At 45.9% G+C, this 16,925-nt stretch overlaps 1 protein-coding gene across 1 annotated transcript in view; it reads left to right on the top strand.

Annotated features, from left to right (window-relative positions):
- UBXN7 (UBX domain protein 7) overlaps nt 1-14,007 on the top strand; it is a 28,199-nt gene extending 14,192 nt beyond the window's left edge. Inside the window, exons 6-11 of the mRNA XM_027724812.2 lie at nt 1,997-2,143; nt 2,563-2,653; nt 3,759-3,886; nt 4,276-4,669; nt 5,324-5,403; nt 8,638-14,007. Of these exons, the coding sequence (XP_027580613.1) occupies nt 1,997-2,143; nt 2,563-2,653; nt 3,759-3,886; nt 4,276-4,669; nt 5,324-5,403; nt 8,638-8,799 (1,002 nt within the window). The 3' untranslated portion in view covers nt 8,800-14,007. The remainder of the gene's footprint in view (nt 1-1,996; nt 2,144-2,562; nt 2,654-3,758; nt 3,887-4,275; nt 4,670-5,323; nt 5,404-8,637) is intronic.
- Nucleotides 14,008-16,925: the final 2,918 nt, after the last annotated feature.

The following is a 16,925-nucleotide window of genomic DNA, read 5'->3' as shown; positions in this document are numbered from 1 at the left end:
GTGCCCTGTCTGTGGGCTCTCTGAGTGCCTGGTCCTGGCCTTTGTCCATCGAAGGGGGAGGAGAATGGAGGGCAGTTGGGGATGGAAACCGTGGATCTAAATCCATCAGGCAGCTTTTGGGATACACAAGGCAGCTCTTGAGCCTTCCCTTGCTCTTTTGTCACTTACCAGATGACCCACCTATATAATCTCCAAACCCTCAGCATTTCTTCCCCCCACACTCTTCTCCTTCCACCCCCTCTGAAGAATCCCAGGAGCAGTGTAAGAGCAGAGCTGTGGGTGTGAGATAGCAGCAGTTTAACTTTGTCCTTTTAAATGGTAAATCTGAAGCCTGTTTTTGGAAGAAAGTTCAAAGTAGTTTCAAATGCTCTACCTGCTCTACAGGTGACAACTCATCTTTGCAAATGTTCTGTGTGGAATTTCCTGCTTCCATCCTTCAAAGGACTTTTAGCTGGACAGAGGAGAGGTAGAGCAAGAGGTTTTCATTAATATTGAAAAGTATACAAAGTGCAGAAGAGCGAGATGCACTTTCCAGCTTTCTAATTATATATTTTTGAGTTTGTTCTTTTAATCCAATACAGATTAGATTAGGACACAGGACTAAGGCAATCCAATTGACTCAAGTAACATAAGGATTTTTGTTCCCTATATATTTGGGCACTACCTCTAGGCCTTGTCTTAAACTGATTTCCTATATTAAATTCTCAAAACCCACAGTTAGCTCAAAACAAGTCTTAAATAAAAGCATGATGACTGTATTTAAGACCCTTACCAGTTACTTAAATGTCACCTGCCCCATTTTTCTCACCTGGTGACCTGGTGGATTCTGGCAGTGTGATATTAGTGGTAAGTAGTCAGTGGGAGGCCCCTTTTGAGAACAGGACTGTTCCATGCTTCTACGTTCATTTTTTTTTCCTTTGAGTGAAACAGAAGCTGTCTCTGCAGGGCACTTGGCCATGCAGATGGATTTTGTTGGCTGAGGTTCTTGCCTTGGTGAAGCTGAGTGTGTGGGGTTCACATGTCTGTCTGTCACGCAGTGGACAGGCTGACTGTTCCAAGCTACACTGGCTAAAATTCATTTCAAAAGTAAAAACTTTGGTTTGGGGAACACAGTAGTGCCCAAAACAGCAAAATCTTGCATAACATCCTGATTCCTCTGATTTTTTTTTTCTTTTGAATTCCTTGACAGCACATTACCAGCAGGATGGTGAACATAGCTTAAAAATATATATTTTTGAAAGCAAAGGGAGTTCCTATGCCAGTTCCAGTCTTTCCAGGTGGTAAGAGCATTCCTGCTGTTGATCTAGCCCTCTTTTTTTCAACAGGTATGACAGTTCAGCGATCAGAATTACATTCTTGATCAAACTCCTACCATTAACCAGGCAATCAGACAGTGCCAGCTTTGTGACTCAAACCAGTAAGATTTCTTCCTGCGCCTTCTTGTCTTCCTCCCCACTTGCAGTCTGGATAAGGAGCATCAAAAAAGGATGCCTAATTGGGCAGTTGGACAGTCACAGAGTAACTCAAAACTGGGAGAGGAAAAAGAAAACAGCGAAGTGGTCCTGTTGAATTAATGAAAGTCCTCTGTCAATTATGCAGCCTATTTAATTAGATGATCCACGGGTTTATCTTTAGACTGAGCAGGTCTTTGTTGTCAGACCAGTGTGTCTGACTACACTTTTTCCTGAATAAATACCTTATTCAGCATCGCCATGTGTGTCCCCCCTCTGAGTTGCTTTTCCCACCCTGTGCTTGGCTTGTTGAAAATCCAGCAGCTCTGTTCATCGATGTGATTCTGTAAGTCAGCCAGGCTCATTTAAAGCAGATCCTTCAGCCCTGCCTTCTGTCTTGTGGATGCCTTTTCACTAGCCCTGTCCATCTTCCTCACTGGGAAGGGTTTTGGTGGAAGGTCTGGCAGTTTTAGAAGCCATCTCTGATCGTTGGTGGTGTCTGGCTCTTCAGTCTGATCTCACAAAGCTTTCCTCTCTGCTTCCAGGCCAAGGAGTGTGGTCAGATGCAGAACAAGTGGCTCATGATAAACATTCAGAACGTGCAAGACTTTGCCTGCCAGTGTCTCAACCGCGATGTCTGGAGCAACGAGGCCGTGAAGAACATCATCCGGGACCACTTCATTTTTTGGCAGGTGAGGAATGGAATGGGGCTGGATGTGCGAGTGACTTGGGGCCTTGGTAGATGGAACAGTAAAAAAAAAATAAAATAAAAAGGATTTATCTGAATGCAATGGCATAATGGAATTCTCTTGAACTTGCAGAGAAGATGTGTGTCACGGAGTGTGTGTAGTTTATGGACGTAGATGTAATTCAGGGATATGCATTTGAATGCATAAACTGCCTTTCACTTGTGCAATCGAGGTGTTGCCACGTAGCTTCTAGTACATGGAGAGGTGGAGGCACATTTTCAGCTTGTCACAGTTACTGAGAACTGTTTGTACCTTTTGTAGTGTATACTGTAAAACGAGAGAAAAACTTGGTGCGTTTTCAAGGCACAGTTTGTTTGTGTTCCCTCTCCAGCCACTGATTTGCCCAACGTGGTGTTTTGCAGGTGTACCATGACAGCGAGGAAGGACAGCGGTACATCCAGTTCTATAAATTAGCAGACTTCCCTTATGTCTCTATCCTGGATCCCAGGACAGGTAAGGCACGTCACAGTCGGTTACCTGGAGTTATTATCCCATGGGGAGGACTGGCAGCTGTAGGCTGGAATACCTTCCACTGCAGTTGGTGTTACATTTGGCTGAAGAATCTCTGCGAGACCTTGTTGTCGCTGAAGCAGTGACACAGTTCTGGAGGAACTAAGGGAATAAAACACCCCAAACTTGCAGGAATCTCGTGTATTTGAAGCTTAGCAAGTACTTTGCTTAGGAGGTGAAAATAGTTCCACCTGGTGGCAAAACTCCGAATTTAATTCTTTTTTTTAACTCTCCTTTTAAAAGCTTCTTGAAATCATACGATGAATAAACCACAATATTTGTAAGCATTACATGAATCGGCTTCCTGCTCCTTCCACACTATTTTTGCGAGGCTCGGTGGTGACTTTTTAAAATGCATCTTAATTCTGAAATACTGTTTTGGCTTCAGGTTTGTTGTTTGGGGGGTTTTTTGTTTGTTTGTTTGCAGTTTTTACCTGAACAGTCAAACTTCTGCCTCTCCCTCCAGTTCTTTCAAAAGTGTTACTTTTGCTTTTGTATCCCAGCACCTTCTTTTATCATCATATAATGCAGCTGTCAGGTCATATAGTGCTTGTCTGGTCTCCTACTTCTAAGGACTGAAGTAATAATGTCTGTGATCAAAGCTGAGATTTCTTCGTGTTTGATTTAAACCAGCCAAAAATATATATATTTTTTTAATGTTGCAACTGAAGTTAGGGTACTCTTCTTAGCACTTTGCTTCTGGGAACAAATGCTGTTTGCCAAGGGTTGGAATCAATTTAGCAAGAATGTAGAAGTACTTCTTCATAAACCAAGTGGTTTGGTGTTTATTCATTTTGAAGACAAATTCACCATTCTGTGCTCATGTTCCCGTAGATATAAAGAAAAGAAGGAAATAAACTGAGTCTGTATTTGTGCCTGTCCCTTTTCAAGGGAGTGGAAGGAGGAAGCTCCATAATTATCAGGTGGTAGCCTGTGGGAAGCTGCAGTTCCACAAATACGGACTCTTGCAGCAGTGAGTTGGTGTGTTTGACCACTGAACTGCAATTTTTTGCTGAAATGATGTTTCATGATGCCTTTTGTTCCCCAGGCCAGAAGCTCGTGGAGTGGCACCAGCTGGATGTGACTTCTTTCCTGGACCAAGTGACTGGGTTCCTGAGTGAGCATGGCCAGCTGGACGGGCATTCCACCAGCCCTCCCCAGAAATGCTCTCGCTCAGTGAGTATGAGGCCCTTTGGCAGGACTGGAGGCACCTGAAAGAGCACTCTGGCCTGTCTTTATCCAGCTCCACTGATTTCCCAGACAGACTCACAGAGTTAGTGCAAGGGCATGCAAAAACACAGGGAATGCCTTCTCCCAGGATCGCCGTTTTGTTGTGCAGTGTGTGCTTTCAGCATTTGGTTTGGATTTAACAGCATGTGTGAGAGGAAAATGGATTACTCCATGCAGAACTCCAAGGAGAAACCATTAATAGCATGACTAGCTTTCCCTGCTGTTTCTTCCTGACAGGTTTAGTAGCTTCCCTTTGGAAGACTGATGCCCTTTTGATTTTCAGTGCATATTTAAAAGCGGTCCTGATGTATTTGTGTCGTGCCTGCATTCCACAGGAGAGTCTCATCGATGCCAGTGAGGACAGCCAGCTGGAAGCTGCCATCAGAGCCTCCCTGCAGGAGACACATTTTGATTCCTCGCAGGCCAAGCAGGAGAGTCGGTCGGATGAGGAGTCGGAGTCAGAGCTTTTTTCTGGAAGCGAGGAGTTTATTTCAGTTTGCGGCTCTGAGGAGGAGGAGGAATCGGAGATTCCTGCCAAGCTGAGGAAGTCTCCACACAAGGACTTGGGGTATAAAAAAGAGGAGAGCCGGAGGCCTCAGCCTGAGGCCCCTGCAAGGACTGAGCCTGGGACGACATCCAACCACAGAGTTGTGCCCTGCATCGATGCGGGGACGCCGGAGGAGTCACCGGACAAGCCTGAGAGTACGTTTCGGGGCCTGGATGTGAATGGTAAGTTAATGCTTTTTATCATGACCTGGCTTTTGCTGTGGTTTTTTTTTTTTTTCTCTGAAACTGTTTATACTCTGCCAGGCATGGTTTCATCCCTGGTTTTAAAAAACTGAATCTCTTCTGATTTACTGACTTCTTGCCACCAGACAGTGATTCCCCGTGGCAGCAGCACCACTTTGGCTCAGCCTGCAGAGTCCTGTTAGTCATAGTGTCACAGAACCTCCTGAGCTGGGAGGGACCCATAAGGATCACCAAGTCCAACTCCAAGCCCTGCACAGGACACCCCGACAATCTCACCCTGTCCCTGAGAGTGTTGTCCAAACACTCCTTGGGCTCTGGCAGGGTTGGTGCTGTGACCAAGTCCCTGAGCTCAGGTTTCTTACTTTGAGACCTTGCCCAGGAGTAAAGCACACACCGGTGTAGTGCAGGTGCAGCGTGCTCTGGGCACACTGACTGGTTCCAGTCACCACTGTTTTGGAAGAGTCCTGAGTTTGAAGGGTGTATTTTAAGTACCTGTGGCAGAAATACATCTTCATAGACTGGAACCCTGTGTTTGTCTGCAGTCCCTAACCCTGCTGTGCTGTCGCACCTAAAATCTACACAAGAACTCAACTCAAGTCCTGTTGTTAACTTGCAGTAACTTCCTTTGTGTAGGACCAAAGGCACAGCTGATGCTGAGGTATCCAGATGGAAAGAGGGAACAAGTTTCACTGCCCGAACAAGCTAAACTTCTGGTGAGTGGAGTTAATGGGAATCCTTGTTTGAGTACAGGAGGGCTGAACCTGCAGAATTACTGTACCTCTGGCACTGCTGAAATCAGATCTAGTGGAAGAGGTCTGTCCAGGGAGTGCTTGCACTGTCCTTCTGTTGTGTTCCATGGCACTCCTCTCTGATCAGCAGACCCTGCTCACTCTGTGTGTTGCCATTGCTGCTTGGGTTCCCAGTACACTCCAGTGTCTTCCTTAATCCCCAAACTGCTCATTTCCATTCTGTGGTGGCTCTAAGTGGCTTCTGCATTAATGATTAATTACCATAAAATGCCCTCAGCTCACTCATTTGTTTCTAAATGGAAAAGTTTGGTTGCTAAAAGCAAAAGCAAAACTCTTCATTCTCATTCTCCATCACTCCCATCATACTTCCACCCTCCCTTCTGGGCATGGATGACACGGCAGACTTTGGAGGAAGTTCTCCCCAAACAAATTCATTACAATATTAATTTCAGTTCCACAGTGAATTCACAGTTTCAGCTGTGCTTTGACCTCGCTTCCCTTGGAGAAGTCAATGTGGATGACATTTCCATCCAGATTTTGTGGGTGCTTACCTGGAAGCAGTGTGCTGAGAGGTCACTGTGTTCCTGTTAGCCATGAGCTCTCAGGGCATGGTGGCCAGTTAAGCTCATTTTTGTGTAATCAACCTAATAGTCTTAGGGAAGGCAAAAGGACACCTCTTCAGAAGGATTTTGTGCAGATTTGGGAGAGAAGTGTCCTATCTCATACAGAAAATGAGGCTATCACCTAGTCTGCAGCACTTTAGGAATGTACAGTGTCCTAAGCTCATGCTCTTAACTCTCCTGCTTGAAAATAAATGGGGGGAAAAAAAAGCTTAACTGCTTTTTGAAAGCAGCCTGCTAAGTAAATTTGTGTGTGTTATTAAACATGTAGCACTTTTGAAGACTTAAGGGATTTATTTAGGCAGTACATAGGTGTGATACTGAGATATCCCCTGATAATCCTGCCTTCTGGTTTGACTCCTTTTATGGACTGTGGAAGTTAAAGGAAATTTATCTCAGCATGTGATTTCCTTTCTGCTCTACAGTCAGCAGAGGAATTGAGCTGAGTCAAGGTTTGTGGGTAAAGATATCTTTTGATTGCAGAGCTGAGCAGGCAGCTTGTGTGCTCACCTCATATGATCTTCTAAAGCCATTTCAGTCAGATCAAGATTTGAGTCTCAGGTGTTTCTTTGTGAGCATCATTTCCATGATGATTTTTTCCATTTTAAAATTGGCCAGAACTAGAAAAAGAAATTGTTTAAGGAGACAGTTGCACTTCAGGAGTTTTAACTGATGATACCCACCAGTACTGGCTGGTTTTAAAAGTGTTTTATTTTTAATCATTGTGTTGTTATCAATCAAGTGTGGCTTCTTTACATGCTCTTGTTTCCAGGAGATGCTTATGCTTCCAGTATTACCATAATCCCATTTCCCCCCTTTTTACAGAAGCAGTTGTTCATTATGTACAAATTAAGTTGACTTTACTCTGTTCAGCAGCTCAGCTCCCCCTGAGTACCTTTTGTTTGCCAAGTGCTTCAGGTGTGCAGGAAAGACTGGCTTGTAAAGGGGACAAGGAGGGATATGGGCAGGAAACTTGACTGAATATTTAAATCCAGTGGTTTGTAAAGGAATTTTGATCATCCTTGTTGCCTGAGAAGGAAGTCAGCCCACTTCCCTGCATTCCCCATCAGACACAGGCATTGTAATCTGCCAAGTCAGTTGGAGACCAATCCTGGTAAAGGAGGAGGTTGGGGAACAGTCTCCTCCTGCCAAAGGCTTTGGATTTTGAGGAATTTGGAGGAAACCTCCATGCAGGTCCTTCCCTGTCTGTTCTGCACTCATCAAACCTTGGAAAAGTCCAGGTTGAACAGAATCCCTGGAGATCACCTGCTCTAACCCCCTGTTGAAAGCAGGGCTGTAGATGAGCCCTCTCAAGCTGAGTCCAAAATAATTCCAGCAAGGGACATGGCACTATTTCCCTGGGAAGTTTACTCCAAAGTTTAATTTCTCTCATGATAAAGAATTCCTTTTTAATATCCAGGTGAAATTGCCCCTGGGGCAGCTTGTGTGTGTTGTCTCTCCTCACCGTGCATCTCTGGGAAAGAAATGCCTCTGTCATTGTTATATTGGAACACTGTGATGATAATCCCACCAAAATCATACCAGTGACATCCTGGATCTCTAGGCAAGCTTCCAAGAGTGGGTTAGGTCAGAGGTTGGGTCCTTCAGGAGCCCCTTCCATCATAAAATCACAGAATGGTTTGGGTTGGAAGGGACCTTAAAGCTCATCCACGGGCAGGAACACCTTCCACTAGACCAGGTTGTTCCAAGCCCTGTCCAACCTGGCCTTGAACACTTCCAGAGATCAAGAGTCCAAAACCTCTCTGGGTAACCTGTTCCAGAAGAGTGCTGCAGGCTGCTGGAATTTACAGGCATAAGTTATCCACCAAAACTATGTAACAGTAGTGTTGAAACTCCCCCTATTTTTTCACACTTTCTATTTTATTCCACACAAGACATTTGTCTTTTTCCCCCCCTCTCTTAAAAAAGCTTCAGCTTTTCACTCTGCCTGTGTCTTGCTCTGTTGCAGTATCCCCTTTTCTTCTGCCTGTCTCCACTTCTCTATTCCTAATTTTTGCTCTTATCTGCCATATTTCCTGATCAACTTGGGAAATTTCCCTCATCACAGCAAGGACATGAACTCTTCCTGAAGCCTCTGCTTGTTGGATTGTGAGGCTGATGCCCCTTCATCCCAATGCCCTCTGTATCCTGTCCCAATTGCCACTGTAGGCAGACAAGTCAGTGAGTTGAAAAGAGCTTTAAAAACACAAGTCAAACAACCCCAAACCCTCCTGCTTCTTGAAGGCAAGAAAAAAAATAATGAGTAAAAGTACTGCATTTATTTTGGCCAGTGCTACCTCACAAAAAGTGCTTCTTTGGTAGCATTTAGGTTTAGGATAAGGATTAATATCTGATAAACAAGTGAGGGAGCTTTTATTTGGGCGCATTTAAGGCTTTTTTTTCAGATTTTATTTCAATTTTTTCCCAAATTTTTTCCACTTTTCCAAATTTTTATTTTATTTGCAAATTTTAATTTTTTATTTCTTGCATTAATGTCGTATTATGTATAGTTTATCTTACGTGTGTTAGGTTCCTCTTTTGGATTCTGTGACACTCCTTTGCCTTTCCTCCTCTCCAGGCCCTCGTGAAACACGTCCAGTCCAAAGGATACCCCAACGAACGCTTTGAACTGCTCACCAACTTCCCCCGGAGGAAACTCTCCCACCTGGACTATGAGATCACGTTACAGGAGGCAGGCCTGTGTCCTCAAGAGACTGTCTTTGTGCAGGAAAGGAATTAGCACTGTGGCCTGAGTTCTCCCAGCCTTCCTCCCCTCTTCCCTTTGCCTGGAACACCGACTTGTTAAATATGCAGTTAAGGGTCATAGGATTGCAGTGCTGGAATCAGACAGGCAGCTGACTGGCCCTTCCCTCTCTTCCTCTCTCTTCCTCCCTTCTCCTCTCTCTTCCTCCCTTCTCCTGCTCTACTGACCAAATGAGAGTGCTCAGAGTTTTATTTTCTTTCTCAGCTGCAGAGAGCGTTGGGAAGAACATCTTCCCTCTGCTTCCCTGGGATAAAGTAAAACGGTGATCGGTGTGTCCGGCGTGCTGAAGCTTGGAGTGGCCATAATACACAAACCCTTCTCGCTGCTATTCTTAAATCTGTTCTGTTTAATTTATTTTTGAAAAGAGTGTGTGATAAGGCACTGAGTCATCTCTCTAAGGAGAGAGCATAATCTTCAGGACAGTCTTTCCTTTGTTTGGATTCCCTACATGAAAGGTGTCCATTAACCTTCCAGCCTTCTCAAGGGTTCACTTACCCAACACTCTGGTTTCGGGAAGGAGTTGGGGTTGAGCTGTGGTAAAGTACTCTGCCCCCATCTAATTTAAAAGCTTCTAGGTTGACTTCATGTTTTCCTCCTGCTTTAAACTGCCAGTGGACACAGTAAAAAAACCAACCAACCCCCCCAAAAAAGCCAGCTGTGCTCTATTTGGGATTGACTGCTTGGCCCAGAGGGAAAGCTGTGTGTCCACTGCTGGAGCAGAACTGACTCCTTTGTGGGAGTGGGTGAATTTTCCAGGTTCTCTTCCCAACATCCTCAAAGTGTCTTCTTACTTGCTCTCAGGATTTTGCAAATGATTACAGAAGGTGATACTGTGGAGATCTTGGACTCTGAAAACACCTGCCACAGACTTGACAGTTAGTTGGCTTTTTTTTCCTTGGCACAGCGTCTTGGTTGGTTTTCCCAGGAGTGACTGGCACGAATTAATGCTTCAGAAAAAGCTTCCCAGCCTGGTGGCTTGAACTCTCTGTGATGATTTTTATTCTGTTGCCATGTTCATCTACTGTCACTTACCTCTAAGGCTGGGGGGCTGCATGGGAAAGCTGCTCCTTTGTTTAGGCTTTCCTTTCAGCTCTGGAGGTTGGCACCAGAAGTCAGTGCCCTGTTTTTCCTCCAGTGTCTTCTGTAGACGTGGAGCTGTTGATCAGTTGGTGTTTCAGCAGGTGTCACAGTGGGACAGGAGTTAACCAGCACAACCATCAGGGTGGTTGGTGAATTTGTGTATTTACAACTGAAAACTCAGTTTGACATGCTCTTCCTCAGTGAGGAGAAAGGCAGCTGGGACCTGCCATAACTGCTGACTTCTTCTGCCACTCTCAGATGATTGTACACGTTAAAGACTTCGGTAGTCAGAAATCTACCGTGCTCAAACTTTTCAAGATATTTTGCCTTTAGTTTCATACTAGCCTGGATACTTAGGAGCCTTTAAATGTGAGGAATCACAGAAAATGTCTTGCGTTCCCCAGGAGGGTTTGAGCTCACGGCTGTCTTCTGCTCATAATTGGGTTTGACATGTAATCATGCAGTTGTATAAATTGATTTCCCTTCTACACGAACACTGGCTGCATTCTACTGCAGGATGTAGTGTCAGGAAAGCAAAATCTGACCACAGTTTCCTGATCAGTATCACCAGATGCCATTTTGGTTTGTAAAGACACCCTGTCATGGAAGCAGCTCCCAGCGTGGGACAGTGAAGTGCCAGGGCAGCAGAGGAGAGGGGGGTTGTGTTTGGCCTGTGAAGCAGCAGTGGCACCTCTGGACTGAAGGATCCTTTAGTTTCTGGGACATTCAGATCCATAACTTGTGTTTCCATGTAGAACTAGTGCTTCCTGAAGCAGCTGTGCAGTTGGAATAATTCTCTGTTTGCTGCTCCTCCATGGTCAGCCCCAGGCAGGTGAAGGCAGGCTGCCAACAGGAGGCAGAACCCTACAGGTGTAGAGTGACAGCCCCTCGTGTCCCTTGGGCAGTGGGAGCACAGGGACCTTCCCTGCTCTCCTGCCCATGCACCCTTGGTGGTTCCAGGGTCCTCTCTGCATTGTGGCTGCTTGGCTGTGTTGGCTGGTGGAGGCCTAGCTCAGTTTGGACAGGCCTGGCTTTGTATCCCCTCTGGGAATGTTGTCCCACAGCAGCTTTCCTGCAGTTAGATGTGCAGAATTGACTCTGCCCTCTCACTCCCAGGTCTGGTTTATGGGCAGCTTCTCTCCCCCAGCCCCTCCCTGGTGTGTACTCACGTACTCACTGAGCTGTGAGCTCTGTGAGGACACCAGGAGTTGCTCTAGCAGGGAAAGAAGAACATGAAGTTGAAGATTTATGTTGAAAGTGGGATTTTTCTCCCATCTTCTGGTTTCTAGTAGTTTGTTCTGTTCCGAGAAATCATGATCCTGGCTTGTTGTCGTTGTTGTTGTTGGTTTCTGTGGCACAATGTGTTTTTTCTATCAGTTTTCTTTTGCTTTGCTTCGAGAGCAAGAGACAGAGAAAAGAATGTTTAGGGAATGTGTGTCCCTACACGTGGCTCCTTTTCTCCCTTCATTCCTCTCCCCTCTCTCCCTTCTTCCCAACCCAAATAACACCCAGTGCTGTGGCACACATGTCAGTCAGCTGTGCTGTGGGGGCTGAAAGCTGTTAAAAACCAGCACCAGCCAGGACACAACCCCTTCAGATCTTCATCCCCGTTGAAGCCCTTGGGAGGATGTGTTTTGCTGTCCTGAGGAACGGGGGTGAAAACATGAACCAAGCTGTGGCTGGGACAGCAGCGAAGGTGAGGGCTGGTTGGACACTATTCAAAGAGCCTTTGCAACAGTCACTTCTGGGTGTGAAATCTGCAGCTCAAACTGCCCTTGGCAGGTTGGAAAAAATGCGCTAGGTCTGGTTGTGAAATAAGATGTTGACATACAAAGGACAAAGGAAACAAATCCTTTAATGGCTGTGGTTTGTGGCTTCTGGTGGGTGTTGCTTGGTCAGAATTTGCATGTGGTGTTGCAAGGGCTGGGTTTGGAGGAGCAGCAGTGCATGTAGGCAGTGGAGGCTTTTCTGGGCAGAGAACTCATCAGGGCTGTTTCCTCTGCCTGTGCTCTTCATCCCACAGGGCTTCATTTTGGGATTTGATATCCAATAGTCCCAGTCACAGCCTGGATTCACAAACAGAAGGTGAAATGAGCACTGGCTTTCCCTGCCAGGTGCTGCTGACACATTTACTTCCCACTTGTGATCCTTCAGAGGCCCACAGAAGGATTTTGGATCTTCCTGATGCCACATGCTCTTAAGTCAAGCTGATTGACCAGTTTCAGCCTCACAGCATGATGTCAAAAGGGCAGGTGAAGGCTGTGCCAAACATTTCTGGTCACACTTGGGTTATTTTCGTTAGGCTTTGAATTAAGGTCTGTGATTTTTACAATTTCTGACATCGAAGTGTGTTGCTTTTCCTGATAAATCAGCTCCGTTAAAACCACCAATATTAAAGGAATGTCCAGTATGTGCACATAGCCTTGTAAGGTACAGTGGACTGTAAAAGGCTTTCAAAGGTACTGTTGTTCCTAAGGAGATTTAAACAAGAATTTTCCATCAGCTCCTCCCAGAGCTCCCTGACCTTTTGCCTCTCTGTTACAGGGAGGTGACACCTCTGCTCTGTCCAGCTTGTGCTTCACAAGGTCCACGTCCTTCAGAGCCATGTTTTCTAAAGATTACCAAATTTGTTCACTCACCTGCACCAGCTTCTGCAGCTTCCCCTTCTGCCAGTGCTGTGGTTTGTACCCTTGCAGAAACTGGGTTTAGTTCAGGTTTTAATAACTCCACCTTCCTGCTGAAGGGTCTCAAATTCCTGTTCCTCCCAGAGCACTGAGCTTGTTCACAGGAACTCGAGCAACAAGGGCTAAACTAAAACCAATTTTCTTTTCTTCTGGGGGCAAAGCATCACTTGGGCTGTGTTCTGTCAGGTACCAAACACTGCAGAGATGCAGAAACGTGGTGTTTGTGGTTGTTTGTCTAAACCACCTAAAAACAGATTATGAACATAGAGACCTGTGCGGGAATGTCGGTGCAAGTGGAAAGATCTGTGTCATTTCAGGAACTTGTCACTTAATTTTTATTCCTTTTTGGTTTGTATTAAATGCCACTGCTTTCTTCTGGTTTAATCCCTTTTTGATCAAGTTGATAAAACAGGTGGTCTTGTATTCCAAGAGGAGAAGGGGTAGCAGAGATGTGCTTCTGGTGGGGGAAGAGCAAAGTCGTTGTCCCATAAGAACTGGCCGTGCCTTGTCTGGCTGTTCTAATAGATTCAGATCCAGCCTCTGCTCTCCCTCACCCTTTCTATTTATTTATTTTAACAAATTATGTTCTACAAACCGAACAGCTCCTGTTTCAAAGACAAAGCAAACTGACCTTGAGCCCTGTGTTGGCCATCTGGGTTGTTGGAAGTGCCCACGGGCGTGTTTGGATTTGGAGCTGGGAAGGTTAATGGATGCCCTTTCTGCGATGACTTTTATTCCTGTCTCCTCTTGTCCATGAGATGCTTGGTGTCTGTCCACTCCCAATAAATAGAGCCATATGTACATACACACACGTGTTCTTAGTCGGAGAGCGCAGCACTCGGCACCGGTGCCTCAGCCTGCCTTGGGATTATCCAGGGTTTTCCATGGGTACCTTGTGAGTGATGGCAGAAATCCAGGACTTGGTCACTGGCTTTAGTTGCTGTGAGTGTCTGCAGTACAGAGAAAAGTCATTGTGTAACTGCTTGTGAAATGATGCTGAGATTTAAGGCACGGGAGGATCCAGGAACTGTCTGCAGAGCAGGGGACGAGGTGCTATTTTATAGACCAGATTTATATGAAGAACCTCTGGGTAAAACTCAGCTCGGAGACGTGGTGCCTCGTCACAGACACCACACAGATGATTTTTTTTTTTTAAATGAGGCTGTTTCCTCGAACTGGGGAACGTCCAGTTTGAAGTTACAACTTTTTACAACGGTCGCTTTCTTCTTCAGTGATGTCGAACTTCACGTGGGAGGAGGGAGAGGATTCATTTGGAAGATTTCAGCTCACTGTGCTGGGAGGGACCAAACTCAAGGAAACCTCTGATCTATATACACAACTGCTGCATTTTTTATAAATATATGTAAATGTCCTATTGTAATATTTGATCCTGGAAATAAAACAAACTGTTTTCAGTAGCTTTTTTCAGGTCTTGGTTTTTCGGTTTTGGGGTTTATTTGTTGGTTTAGTTGTAACGAAAGTCTGTCCTTGCTTTACATGTGGAGTTCCAGAGTTTTTCCTTAGGGATAGTGGGGTAGAAGGATAAGGAACTGTTGACAACAAGTGCACTGCTTGCTTAGCCCAAGAAAACTTCAGCCCATTCTAGAGGGTACAAAATCTTGAAGTGAGACAAATTTTTGGGACCTTGATAGGAAAAACACCCTTATGAAAATGAATAAAAAGAGGCAGGGATAGGATTTTCCATCCTTCCAATTGGAAGAGCAGAGAAAATGGGGCTTTCTGCTCTGACCTGTCAGTGTCCTCCTGGTACAGGTGTTGTCAAGGCAGGGCCTCTGCTTTCTGCAGTTGTTGTGGGGCTTCTTGGGGTGTTCTGTTGTGGCCTCACGTGAAATGTCGGTGAGCAGAGGCCCTTCTGGACAAGGACTTGGCAGGTACATTGGGGGTAACAATAATTAAGAAATTAATTTTGGGTCATCCTCCTGTTCCTGACTGTAGGTAGGTCTCCACTGAAACAGTGACCTCAGCCACTGCCATGGTCTTGCCCTGTCTGAAGCTGGAGAACACCTTGATCTCTTCCTGCAGCTTAGGAAGAAAATATTTCCCATTCCTACTGGCGTGGAAATCTTTTTTCATTTGCAGGTCAAGGACCTACAGGGACACCTCAAACTCAAGATACTTCTTGGGTTTAATTAATTTATTTTTCCTTTCTGCAGGCTTCTTCTGATTTTTAACGGGACTGGTTTATCTGAAGTATTAATTCAGGTGACATGTGTGAGGGCACTGAAGCAAATCCTCTCCAGCAGCATCGTGTTGGTATCTCCTCAGTCAGTTCTAGCCACAGACTCCCTGCAGGGCTTGTCCAAGGGGATTTTGGAGGAGTCGTGGCTGACTTGTGGCAGAAATGGATTTGCAGATTCCACAGATAGATTTGCAGAGAGGAGCAGGAAGGACCACTGTGCTGAGCATCCTCTGGCCAGGACCGAGGTGGAGGCTGGTTTGGCACAGAGAGGTTTCATCTCAACGCTTCCAAGTCAGCTCAGCCTCTGGTTCTCCTTGAAGCCAAACCACACTTGAAACCCAACCTGTGCCATTTCCCCAGCCCCAGAGGAGTTTGGGCAAGGGGAGCAGGGAAGCAAAGAAGCTGTGAGAAGAAATCAGAGAAGGACCTTGCTGAGCTGGAATTGCTTTACGTGGGACCAGGTTTGGCTGTGCCATGAACTGGGTGGCCTGGCAGCAAATTCCTTGCCCATAAATTGCTGTGCTGGTGCTTTCACAACGAAGCTCTCGTGTGAGAAAGGCAGGGGCACAGCCCCTCACGTGCTGGGCTAAAATTAGCCTTTTATTATTATTATTATGGTTACTGTTCCGGGTACAAGGGGAAGAGCAGCAATCCCAGATTCTCCCCGACGCCGCCCCGGCGCTGCTGCGTGGCAGGAGGTTTCCTGTGGGAGGTGGTGGAGTGGATCATGTGTGGGGCAACGTGGGAAGCTCAGATCACCGTGACGTAGGAAAGGCACAAGATGAGGTTGCAACACATTTTCTTCCAGGAGCAAAGGAACACTTCCCCTCTTTCTAAGTAAGAAAAGAGAGGAAGGAGAAATTGGATTATTCTCGGCACTCTGCTGTCCTGCATGTTTTGCCTTTGCTGTTGTCTGCCTTATAGAGACCAATTTGTCTTATTTAGGAATAAAACAGAAATTTATGTGCTGCTGCAGACTCTGATTTTTCCTTTCAGAGGAGCTGTTGGATAATCTGCTCCTCTCATCTTATTTTTCCTAGAGGAACAGAATTGCTTGATGTGACCTGGCCTCACCCATTCATGTTTTCCCATGTGACTCTTGAGGGCTCCAACTCCACCTTCTATTTCTTCCTGTCTGGGAGCACAATTAGGGTGCTCCTCGACTCATTGATTTGAAAGCAGGAAAAGCCACTTTGAAACAAATCAGCAAAGGGGTGTGGGTCACCCTGGGTAGAGCAGGTTAGGGTATGGACCAGAAGGCAGCACTCCAGGTGCTTTTTTTACTTACAGCATCAGAGCAAGACTCTGTGCCTCAGGTCCTCATGAACACACAAGGAATAGGAGCCATCTCAAAACTCTTCTTGGAGAAGATTCTTCCTTCTGCCTGCACAGCCCCTGAGCTGTTCTTCTCTTTGCTTGTGCCACCTGCAACTCCTCTGCCAACAAAACTGCCCCATTTTTGCCATTTCTTGGTGCTACAGTTTCTCTGTCTCCTGTTCTCGGACACAAAGATCATCCACATTCTCCCAATCCTGTTCCTGTACTGTCAGACCTTTCCTGTGGGAGTAGCAGAGGAGTTTCCCTGTTGCACAGTAACTGCCAGCCATGGGCACCTCAGATGGGAAAAGGTGGTGTCTGAGGACTTGTAATAATTAAGATGTCCAGAAACCTTTGCCTCTCAATCTTGTCTCCAAGGCATGAGATATACTCAGCACCTCAGGAAAAGCTGAGCCACACCTGTGAGGAAGAAAAAGGTGGGAGTTAGGAACCAGCTGAGACATGAGAATGCTTATTTAGAAGCTTTTATTAAAATATTGGTGAGAGAGGGGAGTGTTCTCCTAACATAGTCACCCCAGGTCATTCCAGGAGCAACGGCTTCTCAGTGGCCGAGGCATTTAGTGCAGAAGTGGTAGAAGCCTTAAAATCTGAAATTGTGCCTGTTTTGATGAACTCTGGCAGCGAAAGGGGGAAGGACCGTGCAGAAGGATCCGGCACAGCGCCGGAGGATCTGGCTCATTCGGCCAGGACAGTCACCCTTTGAATGGAAGGATCATGACTGATGCATGGGCGGACCTTGGGTGGGAGGGGGAAGACAGGGAGCACACCCTGGGGCATCATAAATAGTCAGCTGGGGGGAG

The sequence above is a fragment of the Pipra filicauda genome, unplaced genomic scaffold (assembly GCF_003945595.2).
Source record: "Pipra filicauda isolate LSUMZ 115617 unplaced genomic scaffold, ASM394559v2 scaffold90_size2875636_pilon, whole genome shotgun sequence".
In the NCBI taxonomy this organism is placed as follows: domain Eukaryota; kingdom Metazoa; phylum Chordata; class Aves; order Passeriformes; family Pipridae; genus Pipra; species Pipra filicauda.
Note: the sequence above shows the minus strand (reverse complement) of the source record. Positions and strands in the feature narration are given on the sequence as shown.